Raw genomic sequence first — 23,587 nt, forward strand, 5'->3', positions numbered from 1 at the left:
TGTGTGTCAATGTTGACTAGCATTTTGACAACGGATTCATATATCTATGGCAAACAGCGACCTCGCTGGGCTGTGAAACTTGGGCGAAAGATGCCTCACGGCATAGCCGCAACTATGAACTATGATTTACGTTCACTCACATATCTCTCTCTGTGTGTGTGTGCATAGTGTATATGTGTGTGTGTGTGTGTGGCAGGCATTTCAGAGCAACTCGACACCAGAGGCAGCTAAATTGCGTCTTAGGGTCGGCCTCGTTGCTGTCGGAATATCTGCATAACGTAGCTGACTTTCAATTTATATGCATTTACATATTTGAACTTGCTGTAGCCGCAGTCGTGGTCCTTCGCCACGGAGTCTCCGGCGTATTCAACGTTGGCTTGGGCAAAACTTTGTCTTGGGGCAGCGAAAGGCGCTGGCAAGGCGCTTGGCGCTAGTGCAAGGCAAAGCTGAATTTATTAAATTTTCAGGGATTTTCTCACGCCAGCTGACAAAAATACATAAATACTTTGCAGCCGCAACAAATTGCCGGCCAATTCAGGCGCAATTAATTTGATTATACTTTTGCGGTGTGCACGACTGTGATGCCAATGCCAATGCCATTTTTTAAGCAATTATCGAACGCTTTTTCCTGCAACAATGGATCCACAAAAATGAAAAAAATAAATAAATAAATAAAAATAAAAAAGATATGAAATCAAATGAAATGAGCGCCCATTAAAGGAAGTGATTCCATTTCTGACGTTACATAATTAATTTTATTTTCGCGCTGTTGCGCCGCAATCAGCGATAAATTGAGTAATTATTGCCAGAGTTTACTTAATGGCTTTATCAAACATAAATAAAAGACGCATATCAATTAATTATAATAGGCAAAAAATCAAAATCAAAATCAATTTCAATTTCGATTTCCATTCAATGCACTTAATGTGCAATAATCAACGTTTATAGCCACCAAATGGCCATGGCCAATTGCCCAATTGCACAATAATTCCAGCTCGTGCAGCCCAAATATTCGAATGCGAATTTCAATTCAATTGGCACAATGCGTTTCACTTCATTAGAACTACATATATGTATGTATATATGTGTGCATATGTATGGGTAGCTAAATTAATAATTGATTTGCGGCAGCATTATTATTTTTGCAGCACTTGTTTACATATTATAATGCGACTTGATTTACACACTTTTTGCTGTTTATAATGAAGCTAAAAAAAAATAAAAATTTGTGTCCATCTGCACTGTTCAACAAAAAAAGATTTTAGTACAAATATATAATCAGACTGGACTTTAATAAATTTTTTCGACGTGCTGTTTTTTGTTAAGTCAGCTTTTCAAGAAATTTATACTAAATAAATTAAACAACATAAATATGTTAATAAATCAAAATAAATAAATAGATATGTAATATAAACATTCAAGTTGTTTACTCGATGCTTTTAAAAAAATAACTAAATAAATAAAAACTCTTTAGAATTTGACGTAACTTTAGATATCACATCTCTCTATATATCTGCCATTCCTCTCTCTTCCACTCACTCACTACAGAAGACTATTTCTCTCAATATAAATTTCCCTTTCTATTCCTGTTAGCCTGTGTTATTTTTTTGTCATTCAATAATTAATACATTAACAAATTAATTTATCTCGAAAATTGCATGCAATTTTAATTTGCATTGATATCAACATAATTATGCTGTGGCATTTAGACTGAAAATGCTGAAGGCTCTAAACAAATTTTAAATAACTTTACATATGTCAATGACAGCCTATATGCAGTCAACCAACGGTTTATTACAATTTGGGGCTAATATAAGGTGTTTACTATGAATTCAAGCCCAGCTTAAATAGCAAATCAAAAATCCAATTTGTTGCACATCTCTCAAATATATAAATGAATTTCAATATAAATGCTAGAAGGATATTAGAAATCAGATAAGCATATAGCTCATGTAGGCTGGGATCTATATATTTCATATTAAATATACTAAAATATTCTCAATGTCTGCCATCAAATCTAACGCAAATTTAATTCAAGATTTAATCAAGGCACCAGGTCTATGTGCCTCCATTGTATATAGTAGATGTACTAACAGATCAAGTTGAGATTATATTAACCAAGAGAGGAATTGATAAAGTTAAATGATTTGTTAACATAATGTTTTATGAAGTATTTATATGCATATAAATATCTCAGTGCATATTTCTATACATTTATATTTTATTTAAACTTTTAAATATTGTAAATATTCATGTATATAAAGCGACTTTTGATAAGAGTATTCTTTTTATTTTAGTACGAAAGTTAAGTAAGGCTTTGAAGAACAATCTATTTTGAAATTTTAACTTTTATATATGTATAATAAATATAAAGGGCATGCCGAGCAAATATGCTGGCTATGTAAATTTAACCTCGAGTGTTGACACTGTCGAAAAAAAAAAAAAAAAAAAAAAAAAAAAAACCGAACTTAATTGCAGCAATTTAATAAATTGCATGTGTCGAATCTAAATGCTGTGCAGCTGCAGTTGAGTGTCATTTTATGTTAAAAAAAAAAGGAGATGTCATAATATTTGTAGCAAAGTTGTTGTTGCTGCTGTCATCGTCGTCGTCGTCGATGCGTCTGGTCCCGTTGATACTTTCTACAGCTAAATACATGTATTCATATATATATGTGTATATATTTATATATATATATATTATATCATATACATATACATATATGATCTTTGCTGTCTGCCCGTCACGTGTTTAACATAAAATTTAAATAAAAATCACATACAATATGTAAACAGTATTATGTACATATATGCGTAGCACTTCCTGCGAGAGCTACGGTGCCGAGGGAGTTGCTCCTGCGGCTGCTTCTTTTGCTTTTTGCTCTTTTTATGTGCGGGCTGATTATGTCTTGGCATTGGTAGATTTCTTGTTTCTCATTTCTCGTTTGTAATTTCCGTCTGTTAACACAATTTGCAAATGTTGCTCCCCGCTGCCGCCTCCGTTTCCTCGGGGAGTTGTATTCCATCCGTTTTGTGGCTTTTCATTTCCATTACCATTTCGGGCCTCGCAATTGCAGAGCACAACTAAATCAGCTAAATCTTATAAGATAAACTATAACATATACAAATTCTATGCAAATGCCAGCCACAAACAATGCCGAAACCCAGAGGGGACTGAGTCAATGTATGTGTGTGTGTGTGTGTATGTGCGTCTATTACTCTGGTTTACATTTTTTACTAAGGGGGCTACTTGTATTAGAGGCAATTGCAGACGAGCACTTGGCACGCGCCAGACTCGTTTAAGGGTGCAATAAATAAAGATGAAAATTCACGTTAATATAAAAAGTGGATAAGCCCCAAACTGCTGCACAGTGGGGCAAACTCGATTCGGCTCCTACTGAAACTTCTCGGCCAGATTCATTTGCTTCACTATGGTAATGATGCTGAATGCAAACTTGGCCACCTGCAGGAAATAGAGATTTAACCTCTCTCTCTCTCTCAACATCTCTCTCTCTCTCTCTCACTCCCATACTCACGCTTATATTGCTGTTCATCGAGATGGGGAATATGCCGCCTGCTACGAAGACAATGGGCTGCTGTACGTGTTGAATAAAAGTGATTAGGGTCCTTTTATAGCGCGGCTCCGCTTCGGTCCAGTTGGAGTGGAAAACCGCGTTGGCCAAGTCGTCGCTGTCCTCAATCAGCAGGTTGCAGTTGTAGCAGAAGGGGAACGTCTGCAGCAGTATGGTGAGCACAAAGAGAATGGAGCCAACGGCCTGATAGAAGTTACAGAAGAAGAATATGTTCAGCAGAGTGAGGCCGAGCACCAAGCCAATCAGCAGGAACTGCGCAAATATTGTGCGATATATGATTGGCCGAACCAGATTGCAGCACCTGTCGAAGAGCAGAGGGGAATTCATGAGTTGATCCCACCAGAGCTAAGGAGCGCGATCTGGCTCACCTAAGTATAAGCTTGTGATCCATTATGCAATTGACTAGCTCGTCGTAGTTCTCGTTTTCACTCTTTGTGGGATCCATGCGCAGGTTTCGTATGTGAGACTTGAGCACATCCAAATGGGCGCGAAAGATGAGCGTGTACATGAGTGGGTACGAGTCGGCCAACTGATCCTGCAGCACCACAATGGACATGACGATGTACTCAAAGATCGACTCGGCCCACAGGTTGAGCACGCCGGCGCGCCAGTCAATAAACGGATTGTAGATGGCCCACGGCGGGCTGCCGCTCAGCACCATGGAGAAGAAGGTGGAGATCGCGAAGCCGTTGTAGATGAAGGTGTAGATCAGAAAGGCGTAATTGCTGCGGGCCACCACATTGTGTATCTTCTGGCGATCCTCGTCGTTCTGCAGCCGCTCGTCCAGTCTATCCAGCAGGGTATCCGTTTTGCTCAGCCGCCACATAAAATAGTACGTGATCATCGACTTGAACGACGAGCCGTACACGTTGATGGCCACCTGCAACGAGGTGAAGAACGCGCTGGGCGCAAAGCTACTGAACTCCAGCACATAGCTGGTGAGAAACGCCAGCGGCAGATATATGACCCCGAAGAGCAAGGTCGCAACTGTCCAAGTGAGATAGACATACCGCCACACACCCGACTCCGGCGGCATCCACCCAATCAGCCACATGCCCCGGTACATGTAGATGAGCCCCTCACGGGAACGCACCCGCTGGGTGAGTGGCGCCGGTCTGATTAGCTCGAATCTGGATGCCATGATGCCAACGGTGCCGGCTCTTTTGAGTGCGACCCGAACCCAATTGCCTGCTTTTATAGCACTCGGACAGATGTTCGATTCTCGCCCTTCGATTTGGCTGCCATTAGGAATTGATGAGCTGTGACACCTTCAAATATGCACGCGAATGTCTCAATTGAAATGTATTATTATCGCTCCGCTGTCAATAGCCTGCAAAATTAATGCCATCAGCTTTACTCAGTCGACAGCCGTCAACTCACACTGAATACAATTATAAATGCAGAGCTTTTGCTGCTTTGCCAATTCCCTTTGACTGACTCTATATAGAAATAATATTTATATAATATTGTTATATGAGTTAACACATAATACCGTACTTAAATATATGAAGTTGCCTGTCTCTATCCCTCTCTCTCTCTCTCTCTCTACCACCACCTCTTTCATTACACAATTAATGCGAGCTCTGCCTAAATGAAATTAAGTTTTTGCTCTTTAGACTCTGATTGATTATACTCTGCCTGATGATAAACTCTTTTATAGCACGCCTGTTATATGACTCCCATTGGAGCTATAAAGTGCTCGAGTTGTGTTCCTCTTCTAGCTTATAATGGATATTCGCAATTTGGGCACTGTTTCAAACAATCGTTAAAATTAAAGATATCACTCCTCACTTCTTGTATTTTAAGAGCATTGTGTATTACGGAATACTCCACAATTTCAGCATCATTCAGATCTAGTCATAATTACAAATCTCTTCTTTAATTTTACGAACTAGATTAAGCTATTGAAGTCTATAGAGTTCATCTCTGGTTAGTTCATATCATTGCAGACCGAATTTCAGGCTAGGGTACTTTTAACTCCTGACACTTTCTGCTAATTGGCTCACAGAGTACTCTTCTTCCTTTCAGACCTTATACTCAGTCGTTTCTGAAATTCTAATTCTTTCCTATTTAGCTCAGTTCGTACAGCTCATGCATCATATTCTCTTCATAAATTTTAAGAGGCAGAGCAACATAGTCAGTAAAGCTCTGTGTACCTAGCTAATTACACAGCTCTTCTGGGTATTTCTACTCCCATATTCTCGTTTCGTTTGCTTGCACAATTCACTTCAACTATGTCAAGTAAAATCCTGTACAATGTTACGCAATCTGTCATTAGTAAAATTTCCTCTCTGCCATGTCAACCAGTTGATAGCTCCTTATGCAATTCATACGACTTGGCATTAGGGTGTTCCTAGTATACAGATAATGTCCAGCTGCCAAATCTATTTTTAATGCAACATCAAGAGCTGAGGACGGCACTTGTAGCGTCGTTAGCTAAGGGAGAATGCAAATGAAGGTCGAGCTGGAGTGTAAGCATTGCCTCTTAGCATCATTGCATTGCCTTAGCTATTCTATGCACTCACTCATTGATGCATTCATTGTTGATCAGCCAGCTACCATTGATTTAACTTCGTCTCTTCTGTTTGATGTCTTGCAGCATTTCATCTGTATTCGAACCGGACCGAGGAGCGCGTCGAGGACGACACGCTGGCCGTGAAGTACGAGGATGGCAGATGGTCGAAGCCCTATTACGACTGCGGTGGCGGCAACATTTGGATGCTGACCTACACGGTGCCGTTCTTTGGCTACGAGAATGGCAGCTATCACTTCAAGTAAGTCTGAGACACTTGCAATGCAATGCTGTCGTAGTGAGGTGACCTGTGGGCGAGGCTGGCTGCCAGTCTACATTTCTCATTTCATAAATAATTTGCAGGCCCAAAGCCAGGCGAAGCCAACTGCTGCAATGGCCTGCAAAATTTGCCATTGGCGCAGTTTTTGTGCATTTGTTTGCGTTGTTATTGTTTCGACTGCATTCGCAGCTGTCAGCTGCAGCTGCAGCTCCCACAATATGAAATGCAACTAGCTTGACTGGGCGTGGCTACATTTTGTGCCATTGTCCAGCCGCAAGTGCCCATTGCACTGCCTATCGAGGCAGCAATCATAACGATTGCCACAGATCTTGAATGCCATGCAACACCCCGAGCACCCCTCAACACCCCGAGCACCCTCAACACTCGCACTGCTTAGCCACTTTGGGCAACTGTTAGCGAATTTCAATCACGCGCCGGCAAACTGAATACTTTAACATGGACACTACATACTTATGCAACTTTATGACGTGCGCGCAGACTACTTTTAACAACATTTCCGCAGGCTCTTGTTTTTTCTTCTCCTTTATGTTTTTCACTTGATTCTCTTCATCTTTTACTTTATTTTTTGTTGGGGGGGAGCATAGCTCTCTTTGGCAAAAGTTTCTCAATTGAATGTTAAAGCAAAAGTTGGCAACTGTGCGAAAAGTCAGAGCGAAGCCGTAGTCGAGCGAGCAGAAGCGTAAAACAAGTTACACAATTTAATGAAAATTTCATTGATGTCGGTCCGAGATGGTTCGCCAAATCAATAAATTTGAAAGCATTTCCCGTTCCGGGGCGCCACTTTGGGCACGACGAGTGCACTTTGAGCATATTTAATTAATTCACTTGGCTGTCAGGCGGCGGAGCAGGAGGAGCAGGAGGAGGAGGCAGAGGGCGAAGTGGAGGCGGCGCCTGCAGACAACAATGAAAACAAAGAGCTGCTCCCGTTCGTGCATTAAATTTGCCAAATCAGCTGAAAGTGTCAGGCGCTCTATTACCAAATATTTTCGAGCTCAAAATAAATAGAGAGAAACAAAACAAAACAAAAATGAAACCTGCAAAGGAACTGGCCGAACGGCTTTCACCATAAACAAGGCCATTTGACAAGCAAATACCACAATAATTGGAACTAAAACAACAATTGCAAATGGTAACAAGTAAAAGAGCAAGCAACAAGTAGAGTGACTGACTAGGCGATGCCCTGTAACAATTTCGTTTGACTATAAGTAAAATATAAACTGAGATCTATGGTAATATATGTTTGGAATTGAGAAAAAAGTGACTAAGCTTTGCTCTGTTAAGGAATGTAAACAAATATAAATAAAAAATAAAAATATATTATATATTATATATTGAATTGCGGAAATAATGTTATATCAAATATATATATAAATAAAAATATATATATTATATATTGAATTGCGGAACGAAATCATATTACATACTTGAAATTGATATAATATATATTATTTTAAAAAATCGACAAAGGCTATAGTGATTGACTAGGTAATGCCCTGTAGACAGCAATGCAATTCTATAGGAAAGGGCATTTCTGTTAAATATTTATTTAAACAAAACACAAATATCTCTGAATATATATTATACAAAATTATTAATTTAAAATTAAGGAATCAGACTTGAGAGGAACCACATAAGCATTGAAATTCCATTTAACCTTGAATTTAGCTAAGCGAAAGTTTACTATGATCATTGTAAAATATATCTCGCATGTCATGTCTTAAGCATGTCTGAAGCTCATCTGAAGACTCTTGAGTTGACAACAAATTTATTTATCTAAATATTCACACAGTTTACATAGTCTCTGTGCACATGTGAAGACTAAGATACCCTACACTGGCTATAGAGTATAGAGCGAACAACTTGTGCCCACTTCACAGCCTGGTTGGTCGATTGTAGTTGGAGCAGACCCAACTGGACAGTTAGTTAGAACATCAAACTGAGTGCCTCGACGCTGCATGCCCATCAGCATAATGACGTCTGAAAGCCATTCTCCGGTTAATGACTAAATTGCGAACATGCCGACGCTGCGTCAGGATGGCAAGGGGTTTCAGTAAAACCGAGAACACTGAGTAGGTAGAAGGAGAGAGCTATAGAGGTGGTGTGAGAGAGAGAGAGAGAGAGAGGGGTAGGAGGTCTGTCTGTGTCTCATTCCGCCTGCTGCTGTGCACAATTAACCAGTCGCCAGTCGTCGTTGCTGCTGTCCGCACTTCCACATCGTTTCATGCATAATTTGTAATTATTGCCTGGCAACGGCCAACGGACAGCGGACAACGGACAACAGAGAACAGACAACAGACAACGGACAACCGACAATGAACAATACCAAAATACCAACGTGCAATCTGTTTTTTAGTCAGCGTCTTATTATGCCATTATTAGAAGCGTCCGTTTGATGCCTCGCAATTAAGAGTTATCAAAACAATATTTGGAATTTTAATAAGAAAGCTTAAGCCTTGGAATTTGTTCAATTAACTTGAGACAATCAAACGAGATTGAATCTAGATCAATGCAAAAATTATAACAATTGGGAAAATGAAATGAAAGAAAGAGAGAGAGAGAGAGAGAGAGAGAGAGACAGAGCATTGAGTTTAGCATTTTTAAATTGAATGATTATGATTTAATATTTTTAATTAGTTTATATATTCATTATATAATATATACTATAATTAAAAGTATTTTCTTTTTACTTATTTAGTATGAAATATTTCTTCGGCTCAATCATATACTTCTCATAGGCCTCTGTGGTCAAGTTGCCGGGCTTTGGCGGCTTGTAGCAGTAGCACGGATAGACTTTGCGCAGCTTGGGCGATTCCGGCTGGGTGCCTGGCTTTGGCGTGGTTATAAAGCGTCTGCGCTGAGGCCCTGTTGAGGCATGCCCAATCTTTCATTGAAGTGTTCAGAGAAATTTCTGCATTGCTACTTACAGCGCGATTGATAGAAGACTAGCTGACGCCAAGTTAGCTTGTCAACTGTTAACACTTTGTCGGCCAACAATGTATCCGACAGCAGCAGCAGCAGCAACTGAATCGTCAACATTTCGCACCGAGCACTGACAGCTGACAGTTTAAAGCAGCGCAGCGGCTTTTGCTAATAAATTGTGTTATTACGGCCAAGGCGTTGCAAATTTCATTAACCGTGCGGCGGTTGGGCCACAGGTGGGCGATAGCAGCAGCAACAGCAACGCGTGTGTGTGTGTGTGTGGTGTGTGTGTGTGTGTGTGTGTGTGTGTGTGTGTGTGTGTGTGTGTGTGTGGGTGGCAGACAATATTTAATGAAAGTAATCAATTAGAGGAAGCAGACACGGCCCGCACATGCCTAGCCAGATAGATATGCCAGTTAATGCTCATTGACTTTGCGCGCTCGATAAATTTCACACATTAGACACACACACACATGCGCACAGAAAAAGGCAGCGCGGAAGCACGGTAACTGCCTGCAATTAGTTGCAACATAAATTTTGGCTCGCCTAATGGACGGATGCAACAAAATTAATGTCTAAATGTTGAAAGTTCGTTTGGCTTAGGTGCAGCGATGCCTTGCAGCAGCCGCAGCCAAAAACACACACGAAGCTCATTTATTTTGGCAACTTGGCAAAACAAAAATAAAGTATAAAGAGCGTGAGAGAGAGAGAGAGAGAGAGAGAGAGAGAGAGAGAGAGAGAGAGAGTGAGTGAGTGAGTGTGCCGCTATAGCAAAAAGTTTCTTCTGGCCAGCTGAAGTTTAAATACTCTTAATAAATATATATATATATATATATATATCTAAAGTCAGAGCTGAACCATATTTAGTTCTGGGAATTTTTGTTTTAGATATCTCTATTATTTATATAAAATAAAATTTGTAGCAAAATATAAAATGAAACAAAAATAGTTCTGAATACTTTGTCTAGAGTAGTAATTCATGCTAATATAAATGCATAAAACTCATTTCCAGCTATGTTTCATAATAACTCAGCTGTAACGCCCCATTATAGAGCAACACACATACACACATACACACATACATACATAGGATGTATGTAACTGAAAAAGCATTGTTCGCCTGCATTGCCTTTGGCCAAAAGCTAAAGTTGGCTACTTGGTATCGTGTTAATAATGGCCTGCTATCAGTATTCCATTAGTTGTGGAGCTGGCCGCAAAATTAATTTGTTTACGCCGTGGCAGCTAACTGCCGGCTAACTGCCGGACGGAAAAAGTTGGAAGTCAGACGGCGTCACGGAAAGTTGCTAATTGATTTAATTTATGTATTATGTTCTGTTATACCATGATAAATGCAGGCGGCCAACAACAATGGGCCATTGTTGCCGGCGCAACATTAACTTAATAATATTAGAAATTATTTGGCACTTTGTTGGGCCGTCGAGCAGACGCTCGAATTGCGCATTCGGAGCGGAAAAACAAACTGAAATGATGCGACCAGCTTCATGGGACACAGTCAACCTCAAACCCAAAGAGCCAAACCCAAACCCAAAGAGGCGAACCCAAAGCCAAAGCCAACCTCAAACTGAAACGCAAATAAGTATAAAGCACAAATCACATTAAGCACCCGCTGCGAGCCGAGAGAAAGGACAAGCCGGCCGAGCCAGGGCAAGCTGCTCGGGCATGCCTGCTGGGGCAATAATTTTATTGGATTTCATTTAAGTTTCGCTTAGCGTGCGCTGCATGCAGCAAATTTTCAATAATACAACAGAGAGGGAGAGGGAGAGGGAGAGGGAGAGTGAGAGGGGTGACTTGGTAACCCTACTCTCTCCCCCTCTCCTACTGGCTTACAAGTAATCTGAGCGCTGTATTTATTTGACTTATGTTGCAATATCTACAAGTCCTGAGCACACACACACACACATACACATAAAAACATACACAAAGCATAATGAGGCAAACGGAACCGGAAATATCAAATATTGCAATAAGCATTCCTTTGAGCATGCAACAACGAGAGAGAAGTGTTGCCAGGAGCTGAGTTGGGTTGGGTTGGGTTTGAGGTGGGTTGGCTTGTTAGCACGTCGAGCTGCAATGCATGAATATGCATGATTATGAATGGAAGATGCTGATGTGTGAATCTCTTATTTGCTAGTATTTAACTCTTAGCCGAGTCGACTACTGAGCATTTGTGTGATTGTCCTTTAAGTGGAGTTTAGCTCCGGGAGATGTGGTTAGCTTGTGCTCTGTCTTTCCCAACTGCAGCTTGAGCTGGGTGCAGACTGTCAGCAATGTTTTTATTGTTTTCTGTAAACAATGTCAACGTATTCTTCGAACAGCCAATTATACGCAGCATTGCAATGCGAACAACAGCAGTGACAACAACATTGGCCCCTCGATGCTGTCACAACTGTCCGCTGCACAGCTTTCGATGCTTATCCACAGTTAAAGAGAAAAAAAATCCAACAACAATAACAAGGGAAAACTGTTAACAAACAAATCAAACACGCAAACAAACAAACAACGCGTCCTTCGATTCCTGACAGAATTTTCGTATTACTTTCCCTTTTTCCCCTCTCCAGCTGCATTGGTATAATTGAAATTTTTATTCCGTGCACTGCAGAGGTGAACAAAATCAAATGCAATATGAATGACAAGGCGACAAGGCGAGTCTTGAATAGCTCCAAAATATTTCAGCTATACTCTGTGTTAATTGAACTCGAGCTAGAGAATTTCTTTTAGATGTATTTTGCCATTTAATTGCGAGCTCTCCTGTCGTCAAATAACTAAAAAATACAGCTTAGTTATTAACACAAAACTTAAATTTGGCCATAGTCCATCCTCCATCCTGACCTCCACTCCGAGCCGAATTGAACAAATTTAAGCCTGAGCAAACTGCCTGAGATTAGTTAGGCAGACAAACAGAGCTACAAAGTGCACAAACTTTAATCAGCCAAAGCCCAAATGAGGCTTCAGCCAGCCTGAACAGCCACTCTAGCTCAAATTGCTTTTTTCTATCAACTTCCTTTCATATTGCGCTCATTTGGTCAACTATTCTATTTGCCAGCTTGACGTTGACCAATGCCAACATTATGGGCCTTACTGCTCTGTCCATTCGATATGAAATGGCCTGACCTGCAGGTTATGTGGCTTAGCAACAAAAATATGTAATATTTTTTCGGGGCTGAACACAGTTTCGGAATCAACTTTTAGGCCGACGATGACCGAATTTCTGTGGGCTTAACCAACAATGTCAACGAGGTGAAAACTGCAAAAGTGAAGCTGATTATGTGCATTAGATGGAGTCTCGCACAGACACCCACACACACGCACGCACACACACACACACACATAAAAGTAGTATGCCATATGTATATATTGGCAAATGGCAGCATACATGGCGTATACGTAATGCGGCAACAAATCCAAACGGGCGAGTTGTTGTTTACAAACTGATTGCAAACTACTTGCGTACGTTGAGCACTGAAAGAGACTGGCATATGCCACACACACACACACACACACACATCTATGAATATATGTATGTGTGTGTGTATAGATATGCTGTTGTGGCCATAACCAAAATACGCACAAGCAGCAGCAGCAGCAAAGCAAACTTAATGCACTCGACAATAACGCACACGCACATAGCTTTGTGTGGGCGGAGCAGTGGTGGGGGAGGGGCGAGCGAGCTGCGTTATATGTGTGTGTATGTGTGTGTGTGTTTGTTTGTCTTGTTTTTCTGTTTAAGCAGCGAAAAATGCATTTTAGCCATGCACGTAGACGGTGAGCTGCGCACGTGCACGACGTGGCTCAAGTATTCGTTACACACAGCCATACGCTGTAGTCGTCTCTGTGTTGTCTGGCCAAATATTTGCAGCAAACTTACTTTAAAACTCACTGACAACAATATAAATAGTCGCTCAAAGTGTGCAAATGAAGTGCTTGGCCAAGTTTCAATGGCCTGTTGTCGCCATTAGGCCAACGTTTAATTAGAAAATTTTCGAAGACGGAAGCCAACTCTGGCTTGGAGTCGAGGAAAAGCCAATTATGCTAATCAGCTGAACGGCCAAGCAGAACAAGGCTAAAGGTCGTAAAAGAGCGAGCTAGCTAGAGAGAGAGTGAGAGAGAGAGGGCTACTTGAAATCCTCATGGTTTGCGCAACAAAATTGAAAATCAACAAGCTCAGGCTCAGGCTCAGGCTGAGGCCTCACGCACTGGCCGGGCCATTTAAATAGAGCGCAACGCAACAGGAATATCTGACAACAGCAATTAATTGACAGCTCATTTGTAGGCATTGGGCGACACTTAATCAAAGACGCATCAAGAAAACGCCAGCAAAGCCGGACACATTGCTACATCAGCAGGACGGAGACTGTGGCCATTAAATTGGCCAAAATACTTCCTATTCCGTGGACACGTAGAAGGCGCCAAACTAATAAATCAATATGAGCCGCACAGCTCGATAAGCTTATTCTCCGATATCCGTTTACAAATTATCTTCAAAACTGTCAACAGCAACAACAACAACAACAAACGTAACCACAGCAAATAAAAGGCAAAAAAAAAAGGAAAATGGGGATCCCGGCCGAACGACATACAAAGGCGTTGGGATCAACTGCAGGAGAATTAACATAATCATTATTATAATGTAATATGGCCATTGTGTAGTCCGGCTACGTACCATACTCGGCCCAGTTATCCCTTTTCGCAATCAATAAGTTGTCAGAAACAATCAAATAAATACAAACTGATATGTCAATATTAACTGACAGGCGCATGAAACTTCGGACCCTACACGACCAGGGACCCAAACACACACAAACACACTCACACACTCACATTAGGGCCAACTGCGAGTTGGCTAACAAAAAAAGGTTTACCGCCTGACGTCAGCTAAACTTCCATTACACATTGGGCCTGCACCAGCTCAAATTCAAATTGAATTAAAACATGAATATATTTGCTGTAGCTTATGTCAAAATGCAAATATAATATTTATCGTACATATTTATGCAGAGGGAAAACACCCGAAATTGCTGAAATAACAAATATATAATAAATATACCATATGCTATTTTATTCATGTTTTTTAGTGACAGATTTGAATTGGAGATTAAAGGCTTACAATTAAATTAATTTACTGACTATATTAATAAACAAATTAACATATTTTACTCAAATATTATGCTAGCTAAGAAAATAATTTCATTTTGTATGATAATGAAATTAGTAAGCGATCAACCAAAACAATATTTGAAGTAATAAACATCAATTAAAGCAATTAAGAAAAAAACTATATAAATTAAATTAATTAATCAATTGAGCAATAAATATTTGGTTTCATTTTGAGACTGCTTTCAGAAAAATTTTAAACATTTTCTTGCAAATGAAAATAGTTTGTCTACTAAATTCCCATCAGGATAAATTTATATTCGGTTGACACTTAAAGCAGTATAAATTATAAAATTAAAATCAAATGAACGACAATAAAAGGTATAATCAAAAATAATTATATTATTCATTAATTCCACTGAATAAAATATCTGTTTTAAAGTATTTAAAAGCATAACAATGAAATAAAAACACTAAAGATTTTTCATTGTTGTAAATGAAAATTAAAAATTCAAATTTTGTCATCTAAGTGAAAAAAATATGAATGGAAATGAATACAAATCTGTATAATTTAATATAATTTTTACAATAAATATTTTGTATTTGCATTCATGTTTCTATTATGTATACATAAAGAGAATAATAGTGAGTAAAGTGAATAAAGTGAATAAGAACATGTTCATATTCAGAGATATAATCATAGTAAAAGTCAACTAAAAATTAATTTCAAAAAATATTATTTTAAAACAATTCAAAAGATTAGAAAACTGAATCTTAGAAGTGTGTTATTGTATGATTTTTACAAGTAAATATGCATTTAAAATTAAAAATAAATATATATATATATTTAAGCAAAAAATCCTAAAAATAAATACATTTAACATATTCAAATCATTTTGATATAGAACAACAAATTATTTGAAATATTTAATATAATAATTATCAGCTTAGAGAAATATTTTATATTATGTTTATCAGCTTATACAAAAAAAAAATATAATATTGCTACCCACCTATCAAAGTGTAGGATCGAATAGTTCTGCACCCACTGTGCAGACGGACCTTGGATTATGCGTAAAATTCTCGATGGGTTCCGGCTGCCTGGCTGCTCAGCGTTGTCCTGCCTGGGAATGCGTGTAATTGGGTGTTGCCGACTGGCCGTGCCAGGGCCGTCATATAGACATTCTGGGCTGCGAGTCATCTGTGCTGGCTGTCGGACTTAGTGCACCCTTTTCATGGCTTTATGTCTTTGTGAAACGACAAGGCAGGCAGGCAACGACAGCGGAACGACAAGAAAATAATTTTCTACTATTTCTGATTTCGTTTTTCTTTGCGTTCATTTTCATTGCGAAACCGGAACCATAACACGCTTGTTAGTTTCCGCCTGGCCTTTATCCTTTATCCTTTCTAGTTTCATCTACTACTTACGCACACACACACACACACACAGACAGAGTCGCGCAATCAAAGGCGGAATTTATTGTTTGTTATCGCTCGCATTACAGTAAAAAAAAAAAAAAAAAAAAAAACACAGAAAGAAATACAGAATGCGATCCAGTGGCTGGGCAGAGAATGGCCTTTTGGTCTGGCATAGACTGGCCCTAACCCCAGTTCACACACACACACACACATATTTACTTACGCATACATAAATATTTGAGCTGCTGGCGCTGTGCACGTTTTATTGAATTGATTTTTATAAATGGCGCCATTTGGCTTAAGTGCCGCCCAGTTGATTGTTAAACTGACAAATTAATAAAACGGAGACAAACAAAACAAAACGAAACAGAAACGAAACAATTTTTGATCGCCATCCGTCTGCTACTTGCAGGGGCACATCTGGCATCGATATCGACTTGCGGCGCGTGGACATCGACCAGTGCCCGCAGCGGCATACGCCGGGCACCAAGCGACCGTTGAACATCTTTGCCGGCACCGACAAGTGCAAACAGCGCACCACCATGGTGGGTACTTAAGCCACTCCACACAGCAATCAGCAGTCACTTTTACTTTCACTTACATTCTCTCTCATTCTCTCTCTCTCTGTCTGCTTTACTCTCGTTTTCAATTCCACTTTGACCTCACCGATCATCGCAACCGCAGTGCGAGGCCATTATGGGACTGGGCTTTCGGCGCGGCTCCTACAAGTGCCTCTGCCGCAAGGGCTTCTACTTTCCCGACGTCGCCTCGCAGCACAAGTTCTTCAACGGCAGCCTGCTGGAGGAGGAGTACGAGAAACTGATGCTGGTACGTTGAACTCAATTGTTGTCATATAAATTACCATTATCATGCAAGGCCCAAAGGCACCAAATGGCTGACTCAACTGGTTGCAGTAATTGGCAACGCTTAACCCAAAAAAATAAAAATAAAGAGAAACAGAATAAATAGAAACAGCATTCATTTAATATTTACCCACAACTACAACAACAAGAACTACAACTCTCATTTACGCAGGGCAAGAACTCCACGTACAACAGCAACAACGAATACGAGTGCCTGCCCTGTGCCGAGGGCTGTGACTCCTGCGAGGACGCCTCACCCTGCATCGCTGCCCTCAACTGGCCCATGCGCTCCAGCATCCTGGCCCTGGCCTGCATTGTCATCGGTCTGCTGCCGCCTGCCGCCTGGTTCACCTTTCGCTATCAACAAGTCAAGGTGGGTGCCACACGTACCACAAATGTCGCCGCCCAAATAGAATTACTTTGCTGCCACTGCATTAAGTGGCAGCCAGAGAGAGCCAGCTCTCCCACTGTGCCGGCACTCTTGTTTAAAATGCCAGTACAAGTTTTTATAAGCCAGCACTGAGAAGGCCACTGACTGAGAGTGAGCGTGAGCGTGAGAGTGAGACTCAGTCTGGGGATTGGGTTGGCTTTAGAGAAGTTGCCTTTGGCGCCTTCGGCAAGTCGCCGCTGTCAAATGGCTTAGTCGGTCGGTGGGCGAGAGGCCAGCCAACCTAAGCTGCTGTCATTGGAATGCTAAGCTGCTTAGCATTGTTAGTTTCAAGTTAATTTTGTACGTGCTGCCCGTGTCCAATGTCCATGTCCACGTCCGTGTCCATGTTCACGTCCGTGTCCTCGGCAACGGATATTGTGCCGCATAAACGGAAGTGCAAACATTCGCAGAGAGAGCTATCAACCAGCTCCAGGCTGCACTGCGGCCTGTCCGGTATCAGTGGAGCGCTCATTAGGTGCGTCCATGGAGCAGACTGTGCGGCCAACTGTCTCTGGCGTATAGCTTTAAACCGTTTTGAACTTTGCCATGTCCATGCGAGGACATTGTGTGAGTCTGTACGTAATCAGAGTGAATTATTAAATCCCCGCTGCTGCTCTGTCTGTGTCTGTCTTTGTCTGTCTTAGTCTGTCTGTGTCTCAGTGGTGCGAATCAGCGCAGTCAGCCAACTAAACTGTTTTTATTTCAAATGCGATTCCGTCTCCAACTCTATCCCCCACTCTCTCTCCCCACCCATACTAATTAAATGCCGCTAAATCCCTCTCACACTCACTCGGAGCTGGATCTGTGCCATGTGAACTCGCTTTGTGGCTTCTGCTTGGCTGTGCGCAATTGTGCAGAGCAGACGATTCCAATTTGAATATCAACTAAGCTCCACGTGACGTGCTTAGCTTTAATAGACCGCGGCACACTCGACTCACTCATCAAATCTGAAATCAGCCAAATCTTCCATTCGACAACTTTATTATAAGCATTTAACAATTACAGGTTGTGCGCGCTGCCAGCCCGGCGCTGTTACGGGTCATCGCACTGGGCGCCTTCTTCATCTATTGCACGGTAAGCTAACGCGATTATACCTTTAATCTGACTTAAAACTAGACCTAAGCTGACGCGGCACAGTCGACAATTTAGTGAACTTTACTCGAGAGCCATAAAGGGAAGCAACATTTCTGTTTTTGATTGACTGATTTCTGAATGCTGAATGAAATGTCTATTTCCACAAAAGAGTTTCATGCACTGACTGATTGATTGACAAACTGTCTAACTGACTGGCTGTCCGATTGTCCCACTGCCTGACTGACTGACTGAATGATTGGCGACCAAACACGCAGCTCTGTCAACAGCTGCAAATTAAGTCAGTTGCTGATTGGAAAATGAAGAAAAATTAAATCAAATTTAATCAAATTTAATATTTTATTAAAGTCATACAAAGTGGACAAAGTTAGAAATTAATGTTAACCACTGTATTTATTTACAAAAAATAAATTCAAAAAAAAATTTTAAAAATTATTTATTTATTTTATTTTTTATTTATGATTATTATAATATTTTTTTAAGTTTTTTTTTTTTAATTTATTTGTATTTATTTTATTTTTTTATTTATTATTTTTTTTAAGCTTTGTTTTTTTTATTTATTTGTATTTATTTATTTTTTATATATTTTGATTTTTATTAATTTTTTTATTTTTAATTTTTTTTTTTTTTTTTTTTTTTTTTTTTTTTTTTAATATATATTCAGCTTTAAAATATTTTACTAAAATGCAAGTGCTAGACTTTGGTTTGTTGAAAGCGTTACACTTACAGATTTGCATAACATGTTGATTGTTAATAGATAGAAACAAATGCAATTAATTTTTATGCAATATAAATTAAGTAGAAATTATATGTAAGTCGGATATTAGAGGATATTGAATGTAGATAACGCATAAGCATAGTAAATAAACATGTTCCAATACATCCAAAAATGATATGTTGCCAAGAAGAGTATTCAATAATATAGAATATGCTGATTTACAGAGCTGGAATCCTCAACTAGTAAGCCGCCTTTTCGCTTAAGCTTCTCAAGCCAGCTCAAGAATCACATGAACATTTCAGTACAACACAGACACCTCCTTCAGACGACGTTGAGTGGTACTTGCGCAGCACTAGCCTAGCAACAAAATTTTGCGTATCCTCGGTCGGAGACACAATAAATAAAAAGTCAACAACTTTTACTCTGTACGTGGCATATTTACCAGTTAGTTTCTACGCAGAAAATGGCATAAAATATTGTAGATGTTATGCAAATCACGCTCACCTCATCGCTTCATTGAATATCGTATAAATATAGAAATAATAAACAAGCAATGGGGCTAGTTTTAGATAGCCAATGCTTCAGATGAATCGTAATAAAATAGTGCTTGACTTTTGGAATAAATTTAAGTGGCATATGTGAGATGAGATATATATACTTTCTTTGTTAATAGTCTTCTGATTGACAGAAATATAAACTTAAATATTTCGCACTGACTCATTTAATGTTAAGTTGAAGAAAACTTATAACTTATAGCTTTCCTCATTTTGTACATTTTCAGTTATTTTTCTCATAAATAACTAGTATATGAATAAATATTAAATAACACTGCAAACTTAGCTAAAATATTGCCTTTGCTAAAAATCCTCAGCTCATGAACAAAGCATACATATTTCTATATTCATGGAATATTATTTGAAGCATCGCTCACATAAGTTTACTTAGGACGGAATTGATTTCTTTATGGGGTTCAAATTGTCATATTCATCATTTGCACAGGTAGCAGGTAGCTGAGGCTATGAATATCTATTTCCACATACACTGAGCGAAAAGAATGGCATGTAGCTGTGACCAGCAGACGCAATTCAAATAGATTACTTTACAATTTAAGTTGATTGATTTATGGCTCGTGACACATAAATAATGTGGCACTGTGGCAGCAGAATAAAGAACTTTAAACGAGAGTTCATCGCTTAGCACACACACACAAATGTGAATGTATAGCATACAGTTATATGTATATATAAAATACGCAGACAAAAGAGATATATTGTGCTATTTATCTGAAGGGGGTTGGCTGCCTCAGTCGAAGAGACAAGACACAAGCAACAATGCTTTATGATTTTTTAAACTGTGCTAGAATCAACAACTCCTGCTGCTCCTGCCTTTGCTACACTTTTATTAATATTTTAGTATAAATGAAAATAAATTGCCAACAAAATATAGAATTGTTGACTTTAGTTCTGCTCGAATAGCAGAAAGAAAAAAATGAGAAAACAGAAATAGAAGATATCACAGGTTGCGTTTCCTGTCTCGTACTCGTATTCCTTTTGCTGGTTCCTGTTCCTGTCACAGGACGTTGCGTCTACAACTGAATTCATTTTTGCAATTCCAAGTGGCTAAACGAAACGAAACGAAACGAACAATCGGCCATGTGAGTGGACTAAATTATTTGCATATTTGCCCATTTGCAGAACATCGTGATGTACCCGAACCCGAATCTCTACACGTGCACGGCTCGCATCTGGCTGCGAGAGATTGGCTTCTCCCTGACCTACGGTGCCCTGATGCTGAAAACCTGGCGGTAAGTGGGCAACGCCTCCAGCTTCATTCTTATGCATACAGTTTTCTTGCTCTTCCGCTCAACTGAATCTTCTGGTGCAGCATTTCGGTGATATTTCGCGTGCGCTCGGCGAAGGCTGTCAAAATCACGGACGCGGCGCTACTGAAGCGGCTGGGCATCATCTGTGGCGCCATTGGGACCTGCTTGCTGGTGCGCACTCTGGTATCGCCGCCAGACGTAGTGGTGGGCCGTACGGCGGACGACCTGAAGGCATTTCTATGCAAAACCGATTGGTGGGACTACACATTCACCTCGAGTAAGTAAACCGAGACGGCGATTCAAAATGCTTTGATGGGCCGGACACCAAATACGATAGGCACATTTGATTGATCCAGCAGCCACTTTAAATCATGCCCAACACTCGAATAACCAGGCACAAAGCGAAGCGAAAATGCTGCAGCGGGCAGTATTACGCATACGCAGCGTGTGCCTGGACAAAAGAAAAATATTGAAATGCCAACGTAGTCAGGACAACTGGCCGGCAATAGGAAACGTATGCATGTATGCGTGCGTGTGAGTGGGTGTGGGTGCGCTGCTGCTGGCTTAACATAAAATCCAGCCACGAGGCCACAGAGTGCTGCGATTCAGAGAGTCCAGGCCAGGGCGGCCACTGCAGCTAAATTCGACTTTTTTTGCGAGCCGGCTGCACTGCACTGTGATGCGTCAAAAGGCATTTCGGGCAGTGTAAAAGGCTTATTCACAAATTGCAAGTCATCCAAACATAGTGCAAAAGTTGTCATTCAACAAATGCAAGCTTTGTTGCCGAAGTCTCTTTTCAAGCTCTCGCATTTAAGGGCATCCCAAGGGCCACTTCAAGAATAGATTTCTGCAGCAATAGCTGTTCAGTTCCAGCTATTTATATTACGTAATGAATTGCACCAAAACATAATGGATTCAAGTTAAAGAAATCTATTGAAGTGCTTGATTTTAAAATCTGTTTGATTTAACATTAATAAGTTTTAAAAAATAAAATAAATTCAATGAAATCTGAATCAGCTTCAGCTGCAACAGCAAAAAATTGCTATAAAATATTCAATTTTTTCTATAAAAATTGTTTGGCTTCATGTTTGACTCAACTATAACAGGTAAAACCCTGCACAATTCTGGTATTTATCAGCCAGATGAAAATATTTCAATATGCCTGAATCCAGCGCGCAGCAAAAAATTTCTAGACAAAATGTAGAGCGGACTCAACTTGCATTTGATGGAATATAAACAAGATAAGCCGAGGCACAAAGTCTTTAAAAGTAACTAAAAGTTAGTTAAGCAATAGATATATTTCTGACCTGACTGAAATAAGGGAGTAAAATTTTCAGATATATTCTTTGAATAAAACAATATTTTTGTATAATTCGTTTTGATAAAATATTTTTTCATGAAATTCCAATAGATGTAAAATTTGGTTTCAGCAAACTCAGTCAAACTATGAAATATACTAAAAATTTACAGGAATAGTCAATCGAAGTATAGCTCAGGCAAATCCTAAATTCGTTTTGGATATTGATTTTTTATTAAAAATTTAAATAAGTTAAATAACAGATCAGGATATAAAAAAATATAAATGAATAACAGAAATATAAATGAAAATAATGAAAAATTTAGATTTTAATTTCAAATTTGGAATCAATTAAAATCGGCTCGATATGAACTGCTTTTGCCTTGACTATGGCCTTCAGATGGTAAAGAAACGGCAGCCCGCAATGACTTGCCAATACTTTGGCCCACTCACGAACAATAGACTTCTTCAGCTTCGCAAGGCTTGAGTACGATTCTATTTCGCACTTTTCTCTCCATGAGAGTGGAGAGAGAGAGAGGGGGAGAAATTTGTTGGAATCGTACATATTGAACTCGAGAGCCATTGTATGGCTGCTTTTATTGTGTGCTTGTTTTTCAGCCATTCTGACGAATCCTGTTGCAACATCAATAAATATTAACTGACTCATTCAATGACAAACAAAATAAGGTTTGCATCAACTGAAATCGAAATTATTATATGCCAGAAATATGATTTTAGAGAGAGCTCCATTTGATTTAATTGCCTGAGGCAAGTAAGTGAATAACTGCTGCAGATTTCACAGTCTCAGATCTCAGATGTCACAGTCTGTCTCTCTGTCTGCCTAACAAGAGAAAGGGATGAAGAAGAGCTACAGAAGATCGTTTGAGTTGTTTAAATATATGCAGCAGTATTCTGTTGGTATTTATATTTGAGTAAAACGAAGCTAGAGCTCTTTACGAAGTAGTGTTCCTTCCCATTGTTCCCTTTAACCTCGACTGCAACGACCTCTACCTGGCACCAGATGAGTATATGTTGAGACATTTGAGCGCGACTTAGGCTCTGAGTGTTGGTCGCCCTATATAAAGGGCAGCAGCTGCAGCATTTCCTCAGTTGCCCAGACCTGGTGTAAAGGGAAGTGAAGTGTGTGATCGTTCAGCTAAGCATTAAAGACTTGGAGGAAATGCTTAGAAGAGAAATCCTCTCAGAAAATACTCTTAGGGAATATTTGGAGAAAATACTTTTATGAATTACTCAAAAATAAATACTTGGAGAAAATACTTGGATGAATGAATAAATACTTAAAGAAAATATTTACTGGAAATACTTAAAGGGAATACTTAAAGGAAATATTTAAAAGAATTACTTGAAGGTAATACTAGAAAGAATTACTTAGAGAAATTACTTACAGGAAATACTTTATTGATTTTATATTTTACATTTTATTTGTAAGCTGAGCAAGCTAAAAGGTCACTGCAAATAATTTCTTAAATATATTTGCTACTTTTAGTATGT

General features: G+C 39.5%; 3 protein-coding genes across 4 annotated transcripts in view; 1 reads left to right on the top strand and 2 right to left on the bottom strand.

The window, feature by feature from the left end:
* The window catches only part of LOC6579650, a 64,273-nt gene that overhangs the window by 35,117 nt on the left and 5,569 nt on the right, over positions 1 to 23,587 (top strand). For both annotated transcript variants that reach the window (XM_044010701.1, XM_044010702.1), the window contains exons 4-10: positions 6,190 to 6,364; positions 16,266 to 16,398; positions 16,538 to 16,681; positions 16,889 to 17,089; positions 18,152 to 18,220; positions 20,651 to 20,760; positions 20,841 to 21,055. In XM_044010701.1, coding sequence (XP_043866636.1) covers positions 6,190 to 6,364; positions 16,266 to 16,398; positions 16,538 to 16,681; positions 16,889 to 17,089; positions 18,152 to 18,220; positions 20,651 to 20,760; positions 20,841 to 21,055 — 1,047 coding nt within the window. The remainder of the gene's footprint in view (positions 1 to 6,189; positions 6,365 to 16,265; positions 16,399 to 16,537; positions 16,682 to 16,888; positions 17,090 to 18,151; positions 18,221 to 20,650; positions 20,761 to 20,840; positions 21,056 to 23,587) is intronic.
* Positions 2,293 to 4,797, bottom strand: LOC6579647 (odorant receptor 59b). The gene is made up of 3 exons (XM_002005493.4): positions 3,959 to 4,797; positions 3,534 to 3,891; positions 2,293 to 3,460 (listed from the first exon to the last, which is right to left on the bottom strand). The coding sequence occupies exons 1-3, from the start codon at positions 4,729 to 4,731 to the stop codon at positions 3,392 to 3,394; spliced, it is 1,200 nt and encodes a 399-aa protein (XP_002005529.1). The 5' UTR covers positions 4,732 to 4,797; the 3' UTR covers positions 2,293 to 3,391.
* On the bottom strand, positions 9,046 to 9,473 carry LOC6579649. Its single transcript, XM_002005495.4, has 2 exons — positions 9,328 to 9,473; positions 9,046 to 9,265 (listed from the first exon to the last, which is right to left on the bottom strand). The coding sequence occupies exons 1-2, from the start codon at positions 9,437 to 9,439 to the stop codon at positions 9,087 to 9,089; spliced, it is 291 nt and encodes a 96-aa protein (XP_002005531.1). The 5' UTR covers positions 9,440 to 9,473; the 3' UTR covers positions 9,046 to 9,086.

The sequence above is a fragment of the Drosophila mojavensis genome, unplaced genomic scaffold, assembly GCF_018153725.1.
Source record: "Drosophila mojavensis isolate 15081-1352.22 unplaced genomic scaffold, ASM1815372v1 contig_80, whole genome shotgun sequence".
Lineage (NCBI taxonomy): Eukaryota > Metazoa > Arthropoda > Insecta > Diptera > Drosophilidae > Drosophila > Drosophila mojavensis.